The following is a 19,551-nucleotide window of genomic DNA, read 5'->3' as shown; positions in this document are numbered from 1 at the left end:
CGGTCAAAAGATCGTGACCCCCCACCCAAAAAAAGCTGTTTGAAACCCCCTCCCCTGACAATGTTGAAGGGCGTAAAAATGCTGCGCTCCTGGAAAACCCGTTTTTTTTTATTGCAACATGGAATAGGGGAAGGGGTAATCTGCTACGCCGCGTGAAGTGTCCCCTTTATTTTGTGTCTGAGATTGTGTAGATGCGTGTCACGCGAGCTGTAGTTAGTAATTGAATGCAAAGTTCATTGGAGCATTTATGTGAATTGTCTGTACAAGTGCTGTGTCGCATATTATGGCAATAAATTTGCATTGTGCTAGATATATTTAACGAATATGGAAGGGGCCCTTAAGTATGTTTCCAAAGTAATAAGGAACTTGAGGGAACATAAATTTTTCTCATCAAGGAGGTCTCATCTTTTAATTAGGTTAAGAGAGTTTATTTACATTTTGTCACTTCTTGTACACACGTTGTTGTTAATTGTGTGCGAAGTGGAGACTTCCTAACTCGTTGTCTTATGAACTCTAAAAGATCACTTTCTGTTCAGACCGTTGAAAATGTAACTTGTGTGTGTGATACGTTCTTTTGTCGAAATGGGTACATTTTAGGCAACTGAGATATAATCTATGGAAGGGAAGGGTGTGTTTTCTTGGTAGAAGGCAATTGAGAAGTGGTGTACCTCGTGACCATATAGTCAGGCAAATTCCGAGATAGTGGATTCTCGGGAGTCCATTTGTTCTCATAGGTACCGATTCTTTTGAAAATTGCTGATCCTAAAGGTCCGAAGTCAAGTGAAGCATGGGTTTGTAGTGAGGAACTGCATAAAGACGGAGGAAAACATTATCATATGGTAGTGAAATTGGATCGAAGTCGTCGTTGGTTGCAAGTGCGCGATTACGCAGATAACAAACATGAGTAAAACTGAATTTTTCAAGCACACACGCCAACTATTATTTTGGCTGGAAATATGCAACAAAAGAGGACAAAATTATTTGCAATCGGCCAGTCATCCAGATTTGCGAAATGCACCGCAAACCCAAGAGGCGAGTGAGAAGCGTAAAGCTACGAAGGGAAAAGGGGAAAAACCTTTCAAACGGAAAAGAAAGCCTCGTCTTTCTACTTACGAAGTATCTCAGATTGCTGTTGACAGAGGTATTCATTCGCGCATGGAACTGCTAGCACTGGCTAAGTTGCAAAAGAGCGAAGGTAAATCGGATTTGGCGGAATTCATTGCCAATCGGGGTTATAAAGCAGTTGATGAAGCTATTAAGATAGGGTGGGATATTGAGAGAGCACCTGTCGTAGTTGAGAGGGAGAAAAAGTCACGAATGGAGCTACTGCAGGCGGCGTTAGAAGCGGATTGTACTCTTGGTTGTAACAAACGATGGGTCTCTATTGCACAGGATATACTGAAACGAAATGTCATTGCGGAGGATGAATTTTGCAATGCTGTGAAAACTTTAATATCAAGAGGTCGCGGTAAATACAGAAATCTCCTTTTAGTTGGGCCCGCAGATTGTGGGAAAACTTTTTTACTCAATCCTCTCAATAAGATTTTCCATACATTCTGTACCCGGCGACAGGTAGTTTTGCTTGGTGGGAGCTGACCAGTGCGAAGTAATTTTTTTAAACGATTTTCGTTGGTCTGAAAAAATTATCCCATGGCATGCAGACTTTTCTTCTACTGCTGGAAGGTCAGCCAATTCATCTTGCTGCACCCAAATCTCATTACATGCAAGATATAGAGTTCACCAGAGATTCTCCCGTGTTTTGCACCTCAAAAGATGAAATAGTGTATTTCCGCGGAGGTGCACTGGACTCTCGCGAATGCGATATGATGCGTGTTCGTTGGCGTATTTTTCGTCTTCATGCGCAGATTCCACCGTCGGAGCAGGTCGAATTATCATCGTGCTCTCGTTGTTTCGCGGAATTTATACTCGGGCCTTCTAAAAAAGGTGGATTTTAGTAAACAGTGAAGGCACTATGAAATGAAGTTTGCTTCCGAAACTCGCAACTACGGTAAACAAGTGCCAAGTAGACGAACGATTAACACATAAAGGAACAAAGGAACGATTAACCATTTGATAGACGCACGATTAACCATTTGATAGCGTCAGTACTGAAGAGCAGGAGGTTTAGAGTGATCGGTTTACTTGTGATACTATTTTACATGATAGGTAAAATCGTTTATTCAGTTGAAAACTGTACAACCCTGAAAACTCTTCGTGTTGCAAACAGCCAAGTGGTTAACCGTCATTATAAATAATCCGCACTTCATAGCTGATTAATTATGCTAAAGCACGGTTAACCAATTGCAAGACTCACCATTTCACCGAAAGGGGAGAAATACGCACAAAAGTGCAGTGAACTGAAACTTTGTGTTGACAATTTTTGTTCAATGGCATAAACGACAGTACAACAATTCGGCTTGTCGGGAAATTAGGAATGCAAATGGTTAATCGTAGGTGGTTAAGCGTATTCGGATTTATGATAAGTCGCCTGTTTGTCCCACTGTTACGGCGCGTACGCTAAAGAACACAGGACAAAGAATATGGATCTTTGAGTTGCTTATGATTATAACCGTTGTTGTAAACAGACTATGGCCTTGTAACAAAACATATATTGTAGCTTAGCGGGTGAATTTCCATTGAAGTGACTAGTACAAATTACAGTACAGAGAACTCATGAATGGCGTCGTCCACTGTTCAGTCACCATAGGTTATCCCAATGTACTCTGTTATATGCCCTGATATTGCAGTGATACGGCTTGTCTCTCTAGAAACTTTGTAACAATTAAAAGATAGTTGTTGGTTCTACAGAAATCGTTTGTTAATATCGTATACGACGTCCACGACTCGTAATGACAGCATCTAATCGCTTGTCTGTAGAAGCAATCAATTCATCTATTGTGCCAACAGAATAGCTTTGATTGTCGTAATAACTCTCTTCTTAAACTCGCCGAATGCCTCTTTGGTTATTCTCTTCACTTTAGCCTCTTCTTTTAATTTTTTACTCGTGATGTGAAATACATTCTCAATGCAGTGCATATCAGGAGAACGCACGGGCACGTTAATAACTCTACACTGCACTCGAGACATGGCTCTCTTCGCTACAGCCGAATTCTGCGATGGGTCTCCATCTTGGATAAAAATGCGTTCACCTCCTTTGGCAGCCTCTTCAAACATACGTGGAAAGTTCGTATCGATGAAATTCGCAAAATACGCCCCACACATCCTCTCGTAGGGCTCACACGCTATTACTCCCTTTCCGTAGCTAATAGCAACCATTAATCTTAGTACTCGGCCACCAGTTCCCTCTTTACACCCCTTTGAAGTGCATCCAAGGTGAAATCCCTCCGATTTTTTTCTCCATATCCTGCCCTTTGGAGCACAGGCTTGCTCGCATGGGTTGGTTTTGTGCGCAAATGCCGTACCATCTAAATAAAAAGACACCTTTTCTGTCCAAAACCTCTTATCATAATGTCTTTTGTAGTGTTTCGCAAAAGCGACTCTCTTTTCACAGTCTTGTCTTTTCAGAAGACCCTTTTTCCTTGCTTGTAGATAAAAGTAACCATGTGCATTTAAAAATCGCGTAACTGTACGCACTGACACAGCATTGGTTGACATTCCAGCACTCTCCATAAGACTTTGTGCAGTAAAATTGCCATCTTCATCGCGCAATTTGACCAAGCATCTCAGAAGTAAACGCCCCTGTCTACCTGTTAGTTTTCTCGGACGTCCGCGTTGTAAAGTTGAAGTCTTGCTTTTACTGCGGTTAGATTCTTTCTCGCGCTGTCGCTGGATTATTCTCCAAACACTCCACGTGAAACATTACAATGTACTGCCGTTTTTCGAATTGACATTCCCTTAACTTGACTCAAATAATACACACGAGCACGTGTGTTATTATCAATCCACCGCCGAGAAACCATTTTCATCGCCTTTCAGCTAAGTCCTGTATCGTGCAGTTGCAATCTCTCCCTAAATACATCGGCAACTACACAGAAAATATGTTCCAGAACATATTCGGCAACAATTTGACACATTTTCCTCATCCAAAGCATAGGAGCACTCACCCAAATGACGCGAGGACAAACGTGACACATCCATATCTTTACACCCAAACCGCAACGAGATCTCTGTAGAACTTTCTACAGTTCTGTAATCAACACAATCCCGGTCAAAAAGATCGTGACACCAAAGCATGTTTGAACCCCCCTCCCCCGTGACAATGTTGATGGCGTAAAAACTGTCGCGCTCCTGGAAAAACGCCGTTTTTTTTGCAACATTGAATAGGGGGAAGGGGTAATCTGCTACGCAGCGTGAAGTGTCCCCTTTATTTTTGTCTGAGATTGTGTAGATGCGTGTCACGCGAGCTGTAGTTAGTAATTGAATGAAAAGGTCATGGGAGCTATTTATGTGAAGTGTCTGTACAAGTGATGTGTATGCATATTATGGAAATGATTGAATTTTGCTAGATATATTTAACGAATATGAAGGGGCCAGTAGTTCAAATAAATGAAGGACTTGAGGGAAATAATTTCTCATCAAGGAGGTCTCACTTTTAATTAGGTTAAGAGAGTTTATTTACATTTGTCACTTCTTGTACACGTTGTTGTTAATTGTGTGCGAAGTGGAGACTTCCTAACTCGTTGTCTTATGAACTCTAAAAGATCATTTCTGTTCAGACAGTTGAAAATGTAACGGTGTTGTGATACTTCTTTTGTCGAAATGGGTACATTTTAGGCACTGAGATATAATCTATGGAGGGAAGGGGTGTTCTTGGTAGAAGGCAATTGAGAAGTGTGTACCTCGTGACATATAGTCAGGCGAATTCCGAGATAGTGGATTCTCGGGAGTCATTTGTTCTCATAGTACTCGATTCTTTTGAAAATGCTGATCCTAAATGTCGAAGTCAAGTGAAGCAATGGGTTTGTAGTGAGGAACTGCATAAAGACGGAGGAAAACATTATCATATGGTAGTGAAATTGGATCGAAGTCGTCGTTGGTTGCAAGTGCGCGATTACGCAGATAACAAACATGGAGTAAAACTGAATTTTTCAAGCACACACGCCAACTATTATTCTGGCTGGAAATATGCAACAAAAGAGGACAAAAATTATTTGCAATCGGCCAGTCATCCAGATTTGCGAAATGCACCGCAAACCCAAGAGGCGAGTGAGAAGCGTAAAGCTACGAAGGGAAAAGGGGAAAAACCTTTCAAACGGAAAAGAAAGCCTCGTCTTTCTACTTACGAAGTATCTCAGATTGCTGTTGACAGAGGTATTCATTCGCGCATGGAACTGCTAGCACTGGCTAAGTTGCAAAAGAGCGAAGGTAAATCGGATTTGGCGGAATTCATTGCCAATCGGGGTTATAAAGCAGTTGATGAAGCTATTAAGATAGGGTGGGATATTGAGAGAGCACCTGTCGTAGTTGAGAGGGAGAAAAAGTCACGAATGGAGCTACTGCAGGCGGCGTTAGAAGCGGATTGTACTCTTGGTTGTAACAAACGATGGGTCTCTATTGCACAGGATATACTGAAACGAAATGTCATTGCGGAGGATGAATTTTGCAATGCTGTGAAAACTTTAATATCAAGAGGTCGCGGTAAATACAGAAATCTCCTTTTAGTTGGGCCCGCAGATTGTGGGAAAACTTTTTTACTCAATCCTCTCAATAAGATTTTCCATACATTCTGTAACCCGGCGACAGGTAGTTTTGCTTGGGTGGGAGCTGACCAGTGCGAAGTAATTTTTTTAAACGATTTTCGTTGGTCTGAAAAATTATCCCATGGCATGACTTTCTTCTACTGCTGGAAGGTCAGCCAATTCATCTTGCTGCACCCAAATCTCATTACATGCAAGATATAGAGTTCACCAGAGATTCTCCCGTGTTTTGCACCTCAAAAGATGAAATAGTGTATTTCCGCGGAGGTGCACTGGACTCTCGCGAATGCGATATGATGCGTGTTCGTTGGCGTATTTTTCGTCTTCATGCGCAGATTCCACCGTCGGAGCAGGTCGAATTATCATCGTGCTCTCGTTGTTTCGCGGAATTTATACTCGGGCCTTCTTAAAAAAGGTGGATTTTAGTAAACAGTGAAGGCACTATGAAATGAAGTTTGCTTCCGAAACTCGCAACTACGGTAAACAAGTGCCAAGTAGACGAACGATTAACAACATAAAGGAACAAAGGAACGATTAACCATTTGATAGACGCACGATTAACCATTTGATAGCGTCAGTACTGAAGAGCAGGAGGTTTAGAGTGATCGGTTTACTTGTGATACTATTTTACATGATAGGTAAAATCGTTTATTCAGTTGAAAACTGTACAACCCTGAAAACTCTTCGTGTTGCAAACAGCCAAAGTGGTTAACCGTCATTATAAATAATCCGCACTTCATAGCTGATTAATTATGCTAAAGCACGGTTAACCAATTGCAAGACTCACCATTTCACCGAAAGGGGAGAAATACGCACAAAAGTGCAGTGAACTGAAACTTTGTGTTGACAATTTTTGTTCAATGGCGTAAACGACAGTACAACAATTCGGCTTGTCGGGAAATTAGGAATGCAAATGGTTAATCGTAGGTGGTTAAGCGTATTCGGATTTATGATAAGTCGCCTGTTTGGTCCAATGTTACGGCGCGTACGCTAAAGAACACAGGACAAAGAATATGGATCTTTGAGTTGCTTATGATTATAACCGTTGTTGTAAACAGACTATGGCCTTGTAACAAAACATATATTGTAGCTTAGCGGGTGAATTTCCATTGAAGTGACTAGTACAAATTACAGTACAGAGAACTCATGAATGGCGTCGTCCACTGTTCAGTCACCATAGGTTATCCCAATGTACTCTGTTATATGCCCTGATATTGCAGTGATACGGCTTGTCTCTCTAGAAACTTTGTAACAATTAAAAGATAGTTGTTGGTTCTACAGAAATCGTTTGTTAATATCGTATACGACGTCCACGACTCGTAATGACAGCATCTAATCGCTTGTCTGTAGAAGCAATCAATTCATCTATTGTGCCAACAGGAATAGCTTTGATTGTCGTAATAACTCTCTTCTTAAACTCGCCGAATGCCTCTTTGGTTATTCTCTTCACTTTAGCCTCTTCTTTTAATTTTTTACTCGTGATGTGAAATACATTCTCAATGCAGTGCATATCAGGAGAACGCACGGGCACGTTAATAACTCTACACTGCACTCGAGACATGGCTCTCTTCGCTACAGCCGAATTCTGCGATGGGTCTCCATCTTGGATAAAAATGCGTTCACCTCCTTTGGCAGCCTCTTCAAACATACGTGGAAAGTTCGTATCGATGAAATTCGCAAAATACGCCCCACACATCCTCTCGTAGGGCTCACACGCTATTACTCCCTTTCCGTAGCTAATAGCAACCATTAATCTTAGTACTTGGCCACCAGTTCCCTCTTTACACCCCTTTGAAGTGCATCCAAGGTGAAATCCCTCCGATTTTTTTCTCCATATCCTGCCCTTTGGAGCACAGGCTTGCTCGCATGGGTTGGTTTTGTGCGCAAATGCCGTACCATCTAAATAAAAAGACACCTTTTCTGTCCAAAACTTCTTATCATAATGTCTTTTGTAGTGTTTCGCAAAAGCGACTCTCTTTTCACAGTCTTGCCTTTTCAGAAGACCCTTTTTCCTTGCTTGTAGATAAAAGTAACCATGTGCATTTAAAAATCGCGTAACTGTACGCACTGACACAGCATTGGTTGACATTCCAGCACTCTCCATAAGACTTTGTGCAGTAAAATTGCCATCTTCATCGCGCAATTTGACCAAGCATCTCAGAAGTAAACGCCCCTGTCTACCTGTTAGTTTTCTCGGACGTCCGCGTTGTAAAGTTGAAGTCTTGCTTTTACTGCGGTTAGATTCTTTCTCGCGCTGTCGCTGGATTATTCTCCAAACAACTCCACGTGAAACATTACAATGTACTGCCGTTTTTCGAATTGACATTCCCTTAACTTGACTCAAATAATACACACGAGCACGTGTGTTATTATCAATCCACCGCCGAGAAACCATTTTCATCGCCTTTCAGCTAAGTCCTGTATCGTGCAGTTGCAATCTCTCCCTAAATACATCGGCAACTACACAGAAAATATGTTCCAGAACATATTCGGCAACAATTTGACACATTTTCCTCATCCTCATCCAAAGCATAGGAGCACTCACCCAAATGACGCGAGGACAAACGTGACACATCCATATCTTTACACCCAAACCGCAACGAGATCTCTGTAGAACTTTCTACAGTTCTGTAATCAACACAATCCCGGTCAAAAAGATCGTGACACCAAAGCATGTTTGAACCCCCCTCCCCCGTGACAATGTTGATGGCGTAAAAACTGTCGCGCTCCTGGAAAAACGCCGTTTTTTTTGCAACATTGAATAGGGGGAAGGGGTAATCTGCTACGCAGCGTGAAGTGTCCCCTTTATTTTGTCTGAGATTGTGTAGATGCGTGTCACGCGAGCTGTAGTTAGTAATTGAATGAAAAGGTCATGGGAGCTATTTATGTGAAGTGTCTGTACAAGTGATGTGTATGCATATTATGGAAATGATTGAATTTTGCTAGATATATTTAACGAATATGAAGGGGCCAGTAGTTCAAATAAATGAAGGACTTGAGGGAAATAATTTCTCATCAAGGAGGTCTCACTTTTAATTAGGTTAAGAGTTTATTTACATTTGTCACTTCTTGTACACGTTGTTGTTAATTGTGTGCGAAGTGGAGACTTCCTAACTCGTTGTCTTATGAACTCTAAAAGATCATTTCTGTTCAGACAGTTGAAAATGTAACGGTGTTGTGATACTTCTTTTGTCGAAATGGGTACATTTTAGGCACTGAGATATAATCTATGGAGGGAAGGGGTGTTCTTGGTAGAAGGCAATTGAGAAGTGTGTACCTCGTGACATATAGTCAGGCGAATTCCGAGATAGTGGATTCTCGGGAGTCATTTGTTCTCATAGTACTCGATTCTTTTGAAAATGCTGATCCTAAATGTCGAAGTCAAGTGAAGCAATGGGTTTGTAGTGAGGAACTGCATAAAGACGGAGGAAAACATTATCATATGGTAGTGAAATTGGATCGAAGTCGTCGTTGGTTGCAAGTGCGCGATTACGCAGATAACAAACATGGAGTAAAACTGAATTTTTCAAGCACACACGCCAACTATTATTCTGGCTGGAAATATGCAACAAAAGAGGACAAAAATTATTTGCAATCGGCCAGTCATCCAGATTTGCGAAATGCACCGCAAACCCAAGAGGCGAGTGAGAAGCGTAAAGCTACGAAGGGAAAAGGGGAAAAACCTTTCAAACGGAAAAGAAAGCCTCGTCTTTCTACTTACGAAGTATCTCAGATTGCTGTTGACAGAGGTATTCATTCGCGCATGGAACTGCTAGCACTGGCTAAGTTGCAAAAGAGCGAAGGTAAATCGGATTTGGCGGAATTCATTGCCAATCGGGGTTATAAAGCAGTTGATGAAGCTATTAAGATAGGGTGGGATATTGAGAGAGCACCTGTCGTAGTTGAGAGGGAGAAAAAGTCACGAATGGAGCTACTGCAGGCGGCGTTAGAAGCGGATTGTACTCTTGGTTGTAACAAACGATGGGTCTCTATTGCACAGGATATACTGAAACGAAATGTCATTGCGGAGGATGAATTTTGCAATGCTGTGAAAACTTTAATATCAAGAGGTCGCGGTAAATACAGAAATCTCCTTTTAGTTGGGCCCGCAGATTGTGGGAAAACTTTTTTACTCAATCCTCTCAATAAGATTTTCCATACATTCTGTAACCCGGCGACAGGTAGTTTTGCTTGGGTGGGAGCTGACCAGTGCGAAGTAATTTTTTTAAACGATTTTCGTTGGTCTGAAAAAATTATCCCATGGCATGACTTTCTTCTACTGCTGGAAGGTCAGCCAATTCATCTTGCTGCACCCAAATCTCATTACATGCAAGATATAGAGTTCACCAGAGATTCTCCCGTGTTTTGCACCTCAAAAGATGAAATAGTGTATTTCCGCGGAGGTGCACTGGACTCTCGCGAATGCGATATGATGCGTGTTCGTTGGCGTATTTTTCGTCTTCATGCGCAGATTCCACCGTCGGAGCAGGTCGAATTATCATCGTGCTCTCGTTGTTTCGCGGAATTTATACTCGGGCCTTCTTAAAAAAGGGTGGATTTTAGTAAACAGTGAAGGCACTATGAAATGAAGTTTGCTTCCGAAACTCGCAACTACGGTAAACAAGTGCCAAGTAGACGAACGATTAACAACATAAAGGAACAAAGGAACGATTAACCATTTGATAGACGCACGATTAACCATTTGATAGCGTCAGTACTGAAGAGCAGGAGGTTTAGAGTGATCGGTTTACTTGTGATACTATTTTACATGATAGGTAAAATCGTTTATTCAGTTGAAAACTGTACAACCCTGAAAACTCTTCGTGTTGCAAACAGCCAAAGTGGTTAACCGTCATTATAAATAATCCGCACTTCATAGCTGATTAATTATGCTAAAGCACGGTTAACCAATTGCAAGACTCACCATTTCACCGAAAGGGGAGAAATACGCACAAAAGTGCAGTGAACTGAAACTTTGTGTTGACAATTTTTGTTCAATGGCATAAACGACAGTACAACAATTCGGCTTGTCGGGAAATTAGGAATGCAAATGGTTAATCGTAGGTGGTTAAGCGTATTCGGATTTATGATAAGTCGCCTGTTTGGTTCCAATGTTACGGCGCGTACGCTAAAGAACACAGGACAAAGAATATGGATCTTTGAGTTGCTTATGATTATAACCGTTGTTGTAAACAGACTATGGCCTTGTAACAAAACATATATTGTAGCTTAGCGGGTGAATTTCCATTGAAGTGACTAGTACAAATTACAGTACAGAGAACTCATGAATGGCGTCGTCCACTGTTCAGTCACCATAGGTTATCCCAATGTACTCTGTTATATGCCCTGATATTGCAGTGATACGGCTTGTCTCTCTAGAAACTTTGTAACAATTAAAAGATAGTTGTTGGTTCTACAGAAATCGTTTGTTAATATCGTATACGACGTCCACGACTCGTAATGACAGCATCTAATCGCTTGTCTGTAGAAGCAATCAATTCATCTATTGTGCCAACAGGAATAGCTTTGATTGTCGTAATAACTCTCTTCTTAAACTCGCCGAATGCCTCTTTGGTTATTCTCTTCACTTTAGCCTCTTCTTTTAATTTTTTACTCGTGATGTGAAATACATTCTCAATGCAGTGCATATCAGGAGAACGCACGGGCACGTTAATAACTCTACACTGCACTCGAGACATGGCTCTCTTCGCTACAGCCGAATTCTGCGATGGGTCTCCATCTTGGATAAAAATGCGTTCACCTCCTTTGGCAGCCTCTTCAAACATACGTGGAAAGTTCGTATCGATGAAATTCGCAAAATACGCCCCACACATCCTCTCGTAGGGCTCACACGCTATTACTCCCTTTCCGTAGCTAATAGCAACCATTAATCTTAGTACTCGGCCACCAGTTCCCTCTTTACACCCCTTTGAAGTGCATCCAAGGTGAAATCCCTCCGATTTTTTTCTCCATATCCTGCCCTTTGGAGCACAGGCTTGCTCGCATGGGTTGGTTTTGTGCGCAAATGCCGTACCATCTAAATAAAAAGACACCTTTTCTGTCCAAAACTTCTTATCATAATGTCTTTTGTAGTGTTTCGCAAAAGCGACTCTCTTTTCACAGTCTTGCCTTTTCAGAAGACCCTTTTTCCTTGCTTGTAGATAAAAGTAACCATGTGCATTTAAAAATCGCGTAACTGTACGCACTGACACAGCATTGGTTGACATTCCAGCACTCTCCATAAGACTTTGTGCAGTAAAATTGCCATCTTCATCGCGCAATTTGACCAAGCATCTCAGAAGTAAACGCCCCTGTCTACCTGTTAGTTTTCTCGGACGTCCGCGTTGTAAAGTTGAAGTCTTGCTTTTACTGCGGTTAGATTCTTTCTCGCGCTGTCGCTGGATTATTCTCCAAACAACTCCACGTGAAACATTACAATGTACTGCCGTTTTTCGAATTGACATTCCCTTAACTTGACTCAAATAATACACACGAGCACGTGTGTTATTATCAATCCACCGCCGAGAAACCATTTTCATCGCCTTTCAGCTAAGTCCTGTATCGTGCAGTTGCAATCTCTCCCTAAATACATCGGCAACTACACAGAAAATATGTTCCAGAACATATTCGGCAACAATTTGACACATTTTCCTCATCCAAAGCATAGGAGCACTCACCCAAATGACGCGAGGACAAACGTGACACATCCATATCTTTACACCCAAACCGCAACGAGATCTCTGTAGAACTTTCTACAGTTCTGTAATCAACACAATCCCGGTCAAAAAGATCGTGACACCAAAGCATGTTTGAACCCCCCTCCCCCGTGACAATGTTGATGGCGTAAAAACTGTCGCGCTCCTGGAAAAACGCCGTTTTTTTTGCAACATTGAATAGGGGGAAGGGGTAATCTGCTACGCAGCGTGAAGTGTCCCCTTTATTTTTGTCTGAGATTGTGTAGATGCGTGTCACGCGAGCTGTAGTTAGTAATTGAATGAAAAGGTCATGGGAGCTATTTATGTGAAGTGTCTGTACAAGTGATGTGTATGCATATTATGGAAATGATTGAATTTTGCTAGATATATTTAACGAATATGAAGGGGCCAGTAGTTCAAATAAATGAAGGACTTGAGGGAAATAATTTCTCATCAAGGAGGTCTCACTTTTAATTAGGTTAAGAGAGTTTATTTACATTTGTCACTTCTTGTACACGTTGTTGTTAATTGTGTGCGAAGTGGAGACTTCCTAACTCGTTGTCTTATGAACTCTAAAAGATCATTTCTGTTCAGACAGTTGAAAATGTAACGGTGTTGTGATACTTCTTTTGTCGAAATGGGTACATTTTAGGCACTGAGATATAATCTATGGAGGGAAGGGGTGTTCTTGGTAGAAGGCAATTGAGAAGTGTGTACCTCGTGACATATAGTCAGGCGAATTCCGAGATAGTGGATTCTCGGGAGTCATTTGTTCTCATAGTACTCGATTCTTTTGAAAATGCTGATCCTAAATGTCGAAGTCAAGTGAAGCAATGGGTTTGTAGTGAGGAACTGCATAAAGACGGAGGAAAACATTATCATATGGTAGTGAAATTGGATCGAAGTCGTCGTTGGTTGCAAGTGCGCGATTACGCAGATAACAAACATGGAGTAAAACTGAATTTTTCAAGCACACACGCCAACTATTATTCTGGCTGGAAATATGCAACAAAAGAGGACAAAAATTATTTGCAATCGGCCAGTCATCCAGATTTGCGAAATGCACCGCAAACCCAAGAGGCGAGTGAGAAGCGTAAAGCTACGAAGGGAAAAGGGGAAAAACCTTTCAAACGGAAAAGAAAGCCTCGTCTTTCTACTTACGAAGTATCTCAGATTGCTGTTGACAGAGGTATTCATTCGCGCATGGAACTGCTAGCACTGGCTAAGTTGCAAAAGAGCGAAGGTAAATCGGATTTGGCGGAATTCATTGCCAATCGGGGTTATAAAGCAGTTGATGAAGCTATTAAGATAGGGTGGGATATTGAGAGAGCACCTGTCGTAGTTGAGAGGGAGAAAAAGTCACGAATGGAGCTACTGCAGGCGGCGTTAGAAGCGGATTGTACTCTTGGTTGTAACAAACGATGGGTCTCTATTGCACAGGATATACTGAAACGAAATGTCATTGCGGAGGATGAATTTTGCAATGCTGTGAAAACTTTAATATCAAGAGGTCGCGGTAAATACAGAAATCTCCTTTTAGTTGGGCCCGCAGATTGTGGGAAAACTTTTTTACTCAATCCTCTCAATAAGATTTTCCATACATTCTGTAACCCGGCGACAGGTAGTTTTGCTTGGGTGGGAGCTGACCAGTGCGAAGTAATTTTTTTAAACGATTTTCGTTGGTCTGAAAAAATTATCCCATGGCATGACTTTCTTCTACTGCTGGAAGGTCAGCCAATTCATCTTGCTGCACCCAAATCTCATTACATGCAAGATATAGAGTTCACCAGAGATTCTCCCGTGTTTTGCACCTCAAAAGATGAAATAGTGTATTTCCGCGGAGGTGCACTGGACTCTCGCGAATGCGATATGATGCGTGTTCGTTGGCGTATTTTTCGTCTTCATGCGCAGATTCCACCGTCGGAGCAGGTCGAATTATCATCGTGCTCTCGTTGTTTCGCGGAATTTATACTCGGGCCTTCTTAAAAAAGGGTGGATTTTAGTAAACAGTGAAGGCACTATGAAATGAAGTTTGCTTCCGAAACTCGCAACTACGGTAAACAAGTGCCAAGTAGACGAACGATTAACAACATAAAGGAACAAAGGAACGATTAACCATTTGATAGACGCACGATTAACCATTTGATAGCGTCAGTACTGAAGAGCAGGAGGTTTAGAGTGATCGGTTTACTTGTGATACTATTTTACATGATAGGTAAAATCGTTTATTCAGTTGAAAACTGTACAACCCTGAAAACTCTTCGTGTTGCAAACAGCCAAAGTGGTTAACCGTCATTATAAATAATCCGCACTTCATAGCTGATTAATTATGCTAAAGCACGGTTAACCAATTGCAAGACTCACCATTTCACCGAAAGGGGAGAAATACGCACAAAAGTGCAGTGAACTGAAACTTTGTGTTGACAATTTTTGTTCAATGGCATAAACGACAGTACAACAATTCGGCTTGTCGGGAAATTAGGAATGCAAATGGTTAATCGTAGGTGGTTAAGCGTATTCGGATTTATGATAAGTCGCCTGTTTGGTTCCAATGTTACGGCGCGTACGCTAAAGAACACAGGACAAAGAATATGGATCTTTGAGTTGCTTATGATTATAACCGTTGTTGTAAACAGACTATGGCCTTGTAACAAAACATATATTGTAGCTTAGCGGGTGAATTTCCATTGAAGTGACTAGTACAAATTACAGTACAGAGAACTCATGAATGGCGTCGTCCACTGTTCAGTCACCATAGGTTATCCCAATGTACTCTGTTATATGCCCTGATATTGCAGTGATACGGCTTGTCTCTCTAGAAACTTTGTAACAATTAAAAGATAGTTGTTGGTTCTACAGAAATCGTTTGTTAATATCGTATACGACGTCCACGACTCGTAATGACAGCATCTAATCGCTTGTCTGTAGAAGCAATCAATTCATCTATTGTGCCAACAGGAATAGCTTTGATTGTCGTAATAACTCTCTTCTTAAACTCGCCGAATGCCTCTTTGGTTATTCTCTTCACTTTAGCCTCTTCTTTTAATTTTTTACTCGTGATGTGAAATACATTCTCAATGCAGTGCATATCAGGAGAACGCACGGGCACGTTAATAACTCTACACTGCACTCGAGACATGGCTCTCTTCGCTACAGCCGAATTCTGCGATGGGTCTCCATCTTGGATAAAAATGCGTTCACCTCCTTTGGCAGCCTCTTCAAACATACGTGGAAAGTTCGTATCGATGAAATTCGCAAAATACGCCCCACACATCCTCTCGTAGGGCTCACACGCTATTACTCCCTTTCCGTAGCTAATAGCAACCATTAATCTTAGTACTCGGCCACCAGTTCCCTCTTTACACCCCTTTGAAGTGCATCCAAGGTGAAATCCCTCCGATTTTTTTCTCCATATCCTGCCCTTTGGAGCACAGGCTTGCTCGCATGGGTTGGTTTTGTGCGCAAATGCCGTACCATCTAAATAAAAAGACACCTTTTCTGTCCAAAACTTCTTATCATAATGTCTTTTGTAGTGTTTCGCAAAAGCGACTCTCTTTTCACAGTCTTGCCTTTTCAGAAGACCCTTTTTCCTTGCTTGTAGATAAAAGTAACCATGTGCATTTAAAAATCGCGTAACTGTACGCACTGACACAGCATTGGTTGACATTCCAGCACTCTCCATAAGACTTTGTGCAGTAAAATTGCCATCTTCATCGCGCAATTTGACCAAGCATCTCAGAAGTAAACGCCCCTGTCTACCTGTTAGTTTTCTCGGACGTCCGCGTTGTAAAGTTGAAGTCTTGCTTTTACTGCGGTTAGATTCTTTCTCGCGCTGTCGCTGGATTATTCTCCAAACAACTCCACGTGAAACATTACAATGTACTGCCGTTTTTCGAATTGACATTCCCTTAACTTGACTCAAATAATACACACGAGCACGTGTGTTATTATCAATCCACCGCCGAGAAACCATTTTCATCGCCTTTCAGCTAAGTCCTGTATCGTGCAGTTGCAATCTCTCCCTAAATACATCGGCAACTACACAGAAAATATGTTCCAGAACATATTCGGCAACAATTTGACACATTTTCCTCATCCAAAGCATAGGAGCACTCACCCAAATGACGCGAGGACAAACGTGACACATCCATATCTTTACACCCAAACCGCAACGAGATCTCTGTAGAACTTTCTACAGTTCTGTAATCAACACAATCCCGGTCAAAAAGATCGTGACACCAAAGCATGTTTGAACCCCCCTCCCCCGTGACAATGTTGATGGCGTAAAAACTGTCGCGCTCCTGGAAAAACGCCGTTTTTTTTGCAACATTGAATAGGGGGAAGGGGTAATCTGCTACGCAGCGTGAAGTGTCCCCTTTATTTTTGTCTGAGATTGTAGAATGTCGGGCTGTTAGGTTGTGTTCTTAACAATAGACCTTATTCACGATAGACGCCATGTTGGTGCAATCGACGTGCAAATTAGCCATTTGTTATGCTAGGGGGCAAACATTGGAAATAAGGCAAATAGCGGAAAATCGGCTCGTCGAAATATTGAAATAACATTGACAAAAGTACATTTTAGAATTTAGAATTAAGTACCTTTTATAATAATCTTATATCTTTTGCCTTTGACATTTCGACTTTCCATCTCGATATCTGCTCATTTTTCACTAAAAAAAACATCGAAGCAACTTGTGTAATCATTCTATTTTACTACTTAGGTGATAAACATTCAATGAACGTGAAACAAATCATCTGTGTGGCTAAAATGTTCGTTTTAACCTCTCGAACTTGTGTTGTTTGCCCCCTCAGAAGTGTGTAGCTAATTTGCGTGATAATATCAAAGCCAACATGGTGGCCATCGTGAATAAGGTCTATTGCTTTCACCAGTCAATTTATTTAATGGAGTGATTAGCATCAACTAAAGCCACGGTTAAATATTGCAGTCGCCAGTAATCGTTGGCGAAGATTCGTTGAGCCATGGTTTGGAAAGTGCAGACCAAAATTTGTTGCCAAGTCACCCAACACGAGATGCTGACATGTTGACCAACGATATTGGGGCGTTTATCAGGAACACAACAACTTAAGGTTAACAACTCAGTCTGTAAATCATACAGGATATGTAGAGAGATTGTACTTCCGGTTTGGGACAAGAGGTCTGTAAACCATTGCAGTTGAGTCGGTGGAGAATGGTTTGCTTGGCATTACTGGTACGTCGGCGAGTCATTCGGCCACAGGTTGCAGACCAACCACTCCATGTACTCCAGGCGGAACAGGTCACACGAATACAAGGACCTTTTGAAAAAAAAAAAACAAAAGAACATATTGTAAAAATACTGCACTAAACCGGACTTGAATAAGAAGGTATAAACTGGTTAACGTTTTTAAAGGGGCTAGGTCACGCAATTTTAGGCAATTTCAGCACTGATTGAATGGTCATAGAATTAACTAAAATATCAAAATAACTGTTCAAAACTATAGAAGAACTCTAACAAAACACAGGGAAGCCAAGAAGGGACATGGATGGACAAAACTGGAGAGGATTGAAGTGGATTAAATTTGGGTAAATTTGAAAAACGTGGGCCCACCTTTTTTCAAATTTATATTAGTCTATATCAAAATGTCATTTACACAGTTGGAAAATCATTGTCAGTTGTTATGTGGCCGTGATTTTGCAAATGAAAGACTCTTACTCTGCCAATTTGACGTTTAGAGCTCATAATTAAGGAAATTAAACAAAATTACCTAAAATAGAGTGACCTAGCCCCTTTAAGTCCCACTCAGCTCACTTCCTGGAGTTGTTCATGACCCATGCCAGTATTCGACTTTCAGCTGCCATGTAAATAACCAACTGGTCTGTCTCAAAACTCTTGCCATTGTAAAAATTGTTCGGCTTTTTTTTTTTTCTAATTTCATTTGTTTTTGTTGGTCACGGAAAGTCCCTAGAGTCCACCGGAGCAGGAAAAAGATACTAAATTGTACTATGTTTTACCAATCCTAACACAAGAACTTATAGTTAAACGGCAAAGCTTCCACGCGTTTCCCATGTCTCATTGGAAAAGCATATGAACTAACCATTGGAAAGTGATAATTTCGAGACTTCTTCGAAAGACTCGGGCTTTTTCCGAGTATCCCCGAGTTATCATCGATAAACACACGTCTTCAGTTAACCCATTTTTTGTCAGCCTGCAGAACTAAGCAAACATATTTTTGGCACTCGCTTTACTTTAGGTAATAATTTCACAGTGGAGAGAGACGGCAAGCCCGGCATATGTTTGTGTTTACAGGCTAAATATTGTGATGCATTAATTGAAAGTTCCCACGGACAGAAAAGTATAAGAGGCGTCTGGAATAATGCCTGGAGCTTACAATTCATATATTTGGTTTCTGCTTTTATCTTGTCACACGTGACTTTGAGTACAGAACATCCTCCTTGCTGCTTGATGTACTTTACATTGACCTTGGCCAGGGTTTGTGTTCTTTTCATGCCAATACCACAGCTACGAGACCATTTACTCCACTGGCTATAGTCACAAGTCACGTAACGGCAATTGTATGCTGCAAGATAAAAACAAACATGTTCTCCAGGTTTTTGGATTAACTGCGGCAACATTTTGTAACTCCATGGACCAATAGAGCATGTCTTCTTTCTGTGTTTGGTACGTCAGCGGAGTGCAATTCATACAAGGCCGGAAAGGTTTCTTTATCATCTGTTTCGTCATTACCATGATATACAATACAAGTGCGGACCCCCGATGGATTGTGAATTGTGATTGTGATCCTATTCTCCTAACGGGATGGTACAAAGATCAAAGCTATTTCGTGGTTTGTTCGCCTTCATTCCGTGATTACAATCACGAACACTATAGAGATGAAAGTTGCCGAATTACGGCAAGCCCTTACGAACAGTGCATGCATGGCAGACAACGATAGTTGCAATTCTCCATCCCGCCTTAGCCCCCAACAATCATACTCTATCAAGGACCAACCTAACTGACCATTGACAATAAAAAAAATCGAATTTCCATGGTTGTCCTTGCTTGACCACCTACTTGATGGTCAATGAAGGTTTGTTCTTGACATGCATGGTGGAGTGTGGCATTAGACGCTCGCGGAAAGACTTTTGTAGGACCCATTTAACTATGTTAACAATATTAATTTAAGCAATATACTTTTTTTGCAGATAAGGCGGCCATTTT

General features: G+C 41.3%; 1 protein-coding gene across 1 annotated transcript; it reads right to left on the bottom strand.

Annotated features, from left to right (window-relative positions):
• Positions 1-2,892: 2,892 nt before the first annotated feature.
• Positions 2,893-3,630, bottom strand: LOC138008123 (uncharacterized). The gene has a single exon (XM_068855339.1). The coding sequence runs from the start codon at positions 3,628-3,630 to the stop codon at positions 2,893-2,895; it is 738 nt and encodes a 245-aa protein (XP_068711440.1).
• Positions 3,631-19,551: the final 15,921 nt, after the last annotated feature.

This window comes from Montipora foliosa, chromosome 1, assembly GCF_036669935.1.
Source record: "Montipora foliosa isolate CH-2021 chromosome 1, ASM3666993v2, whole genome shotgun sequence".
NCBI classification, from domain to species: Eukaryota; Metazoa; Cnidaria; class Anthozoa; order Scleractinia; family Acroporidae; genus Montipora; species Montipora foliosa.
Note: the sequence above shows the minus strand (reverse complement) of the source record. Positions and strands in the feature narration are given on the sequence as shown.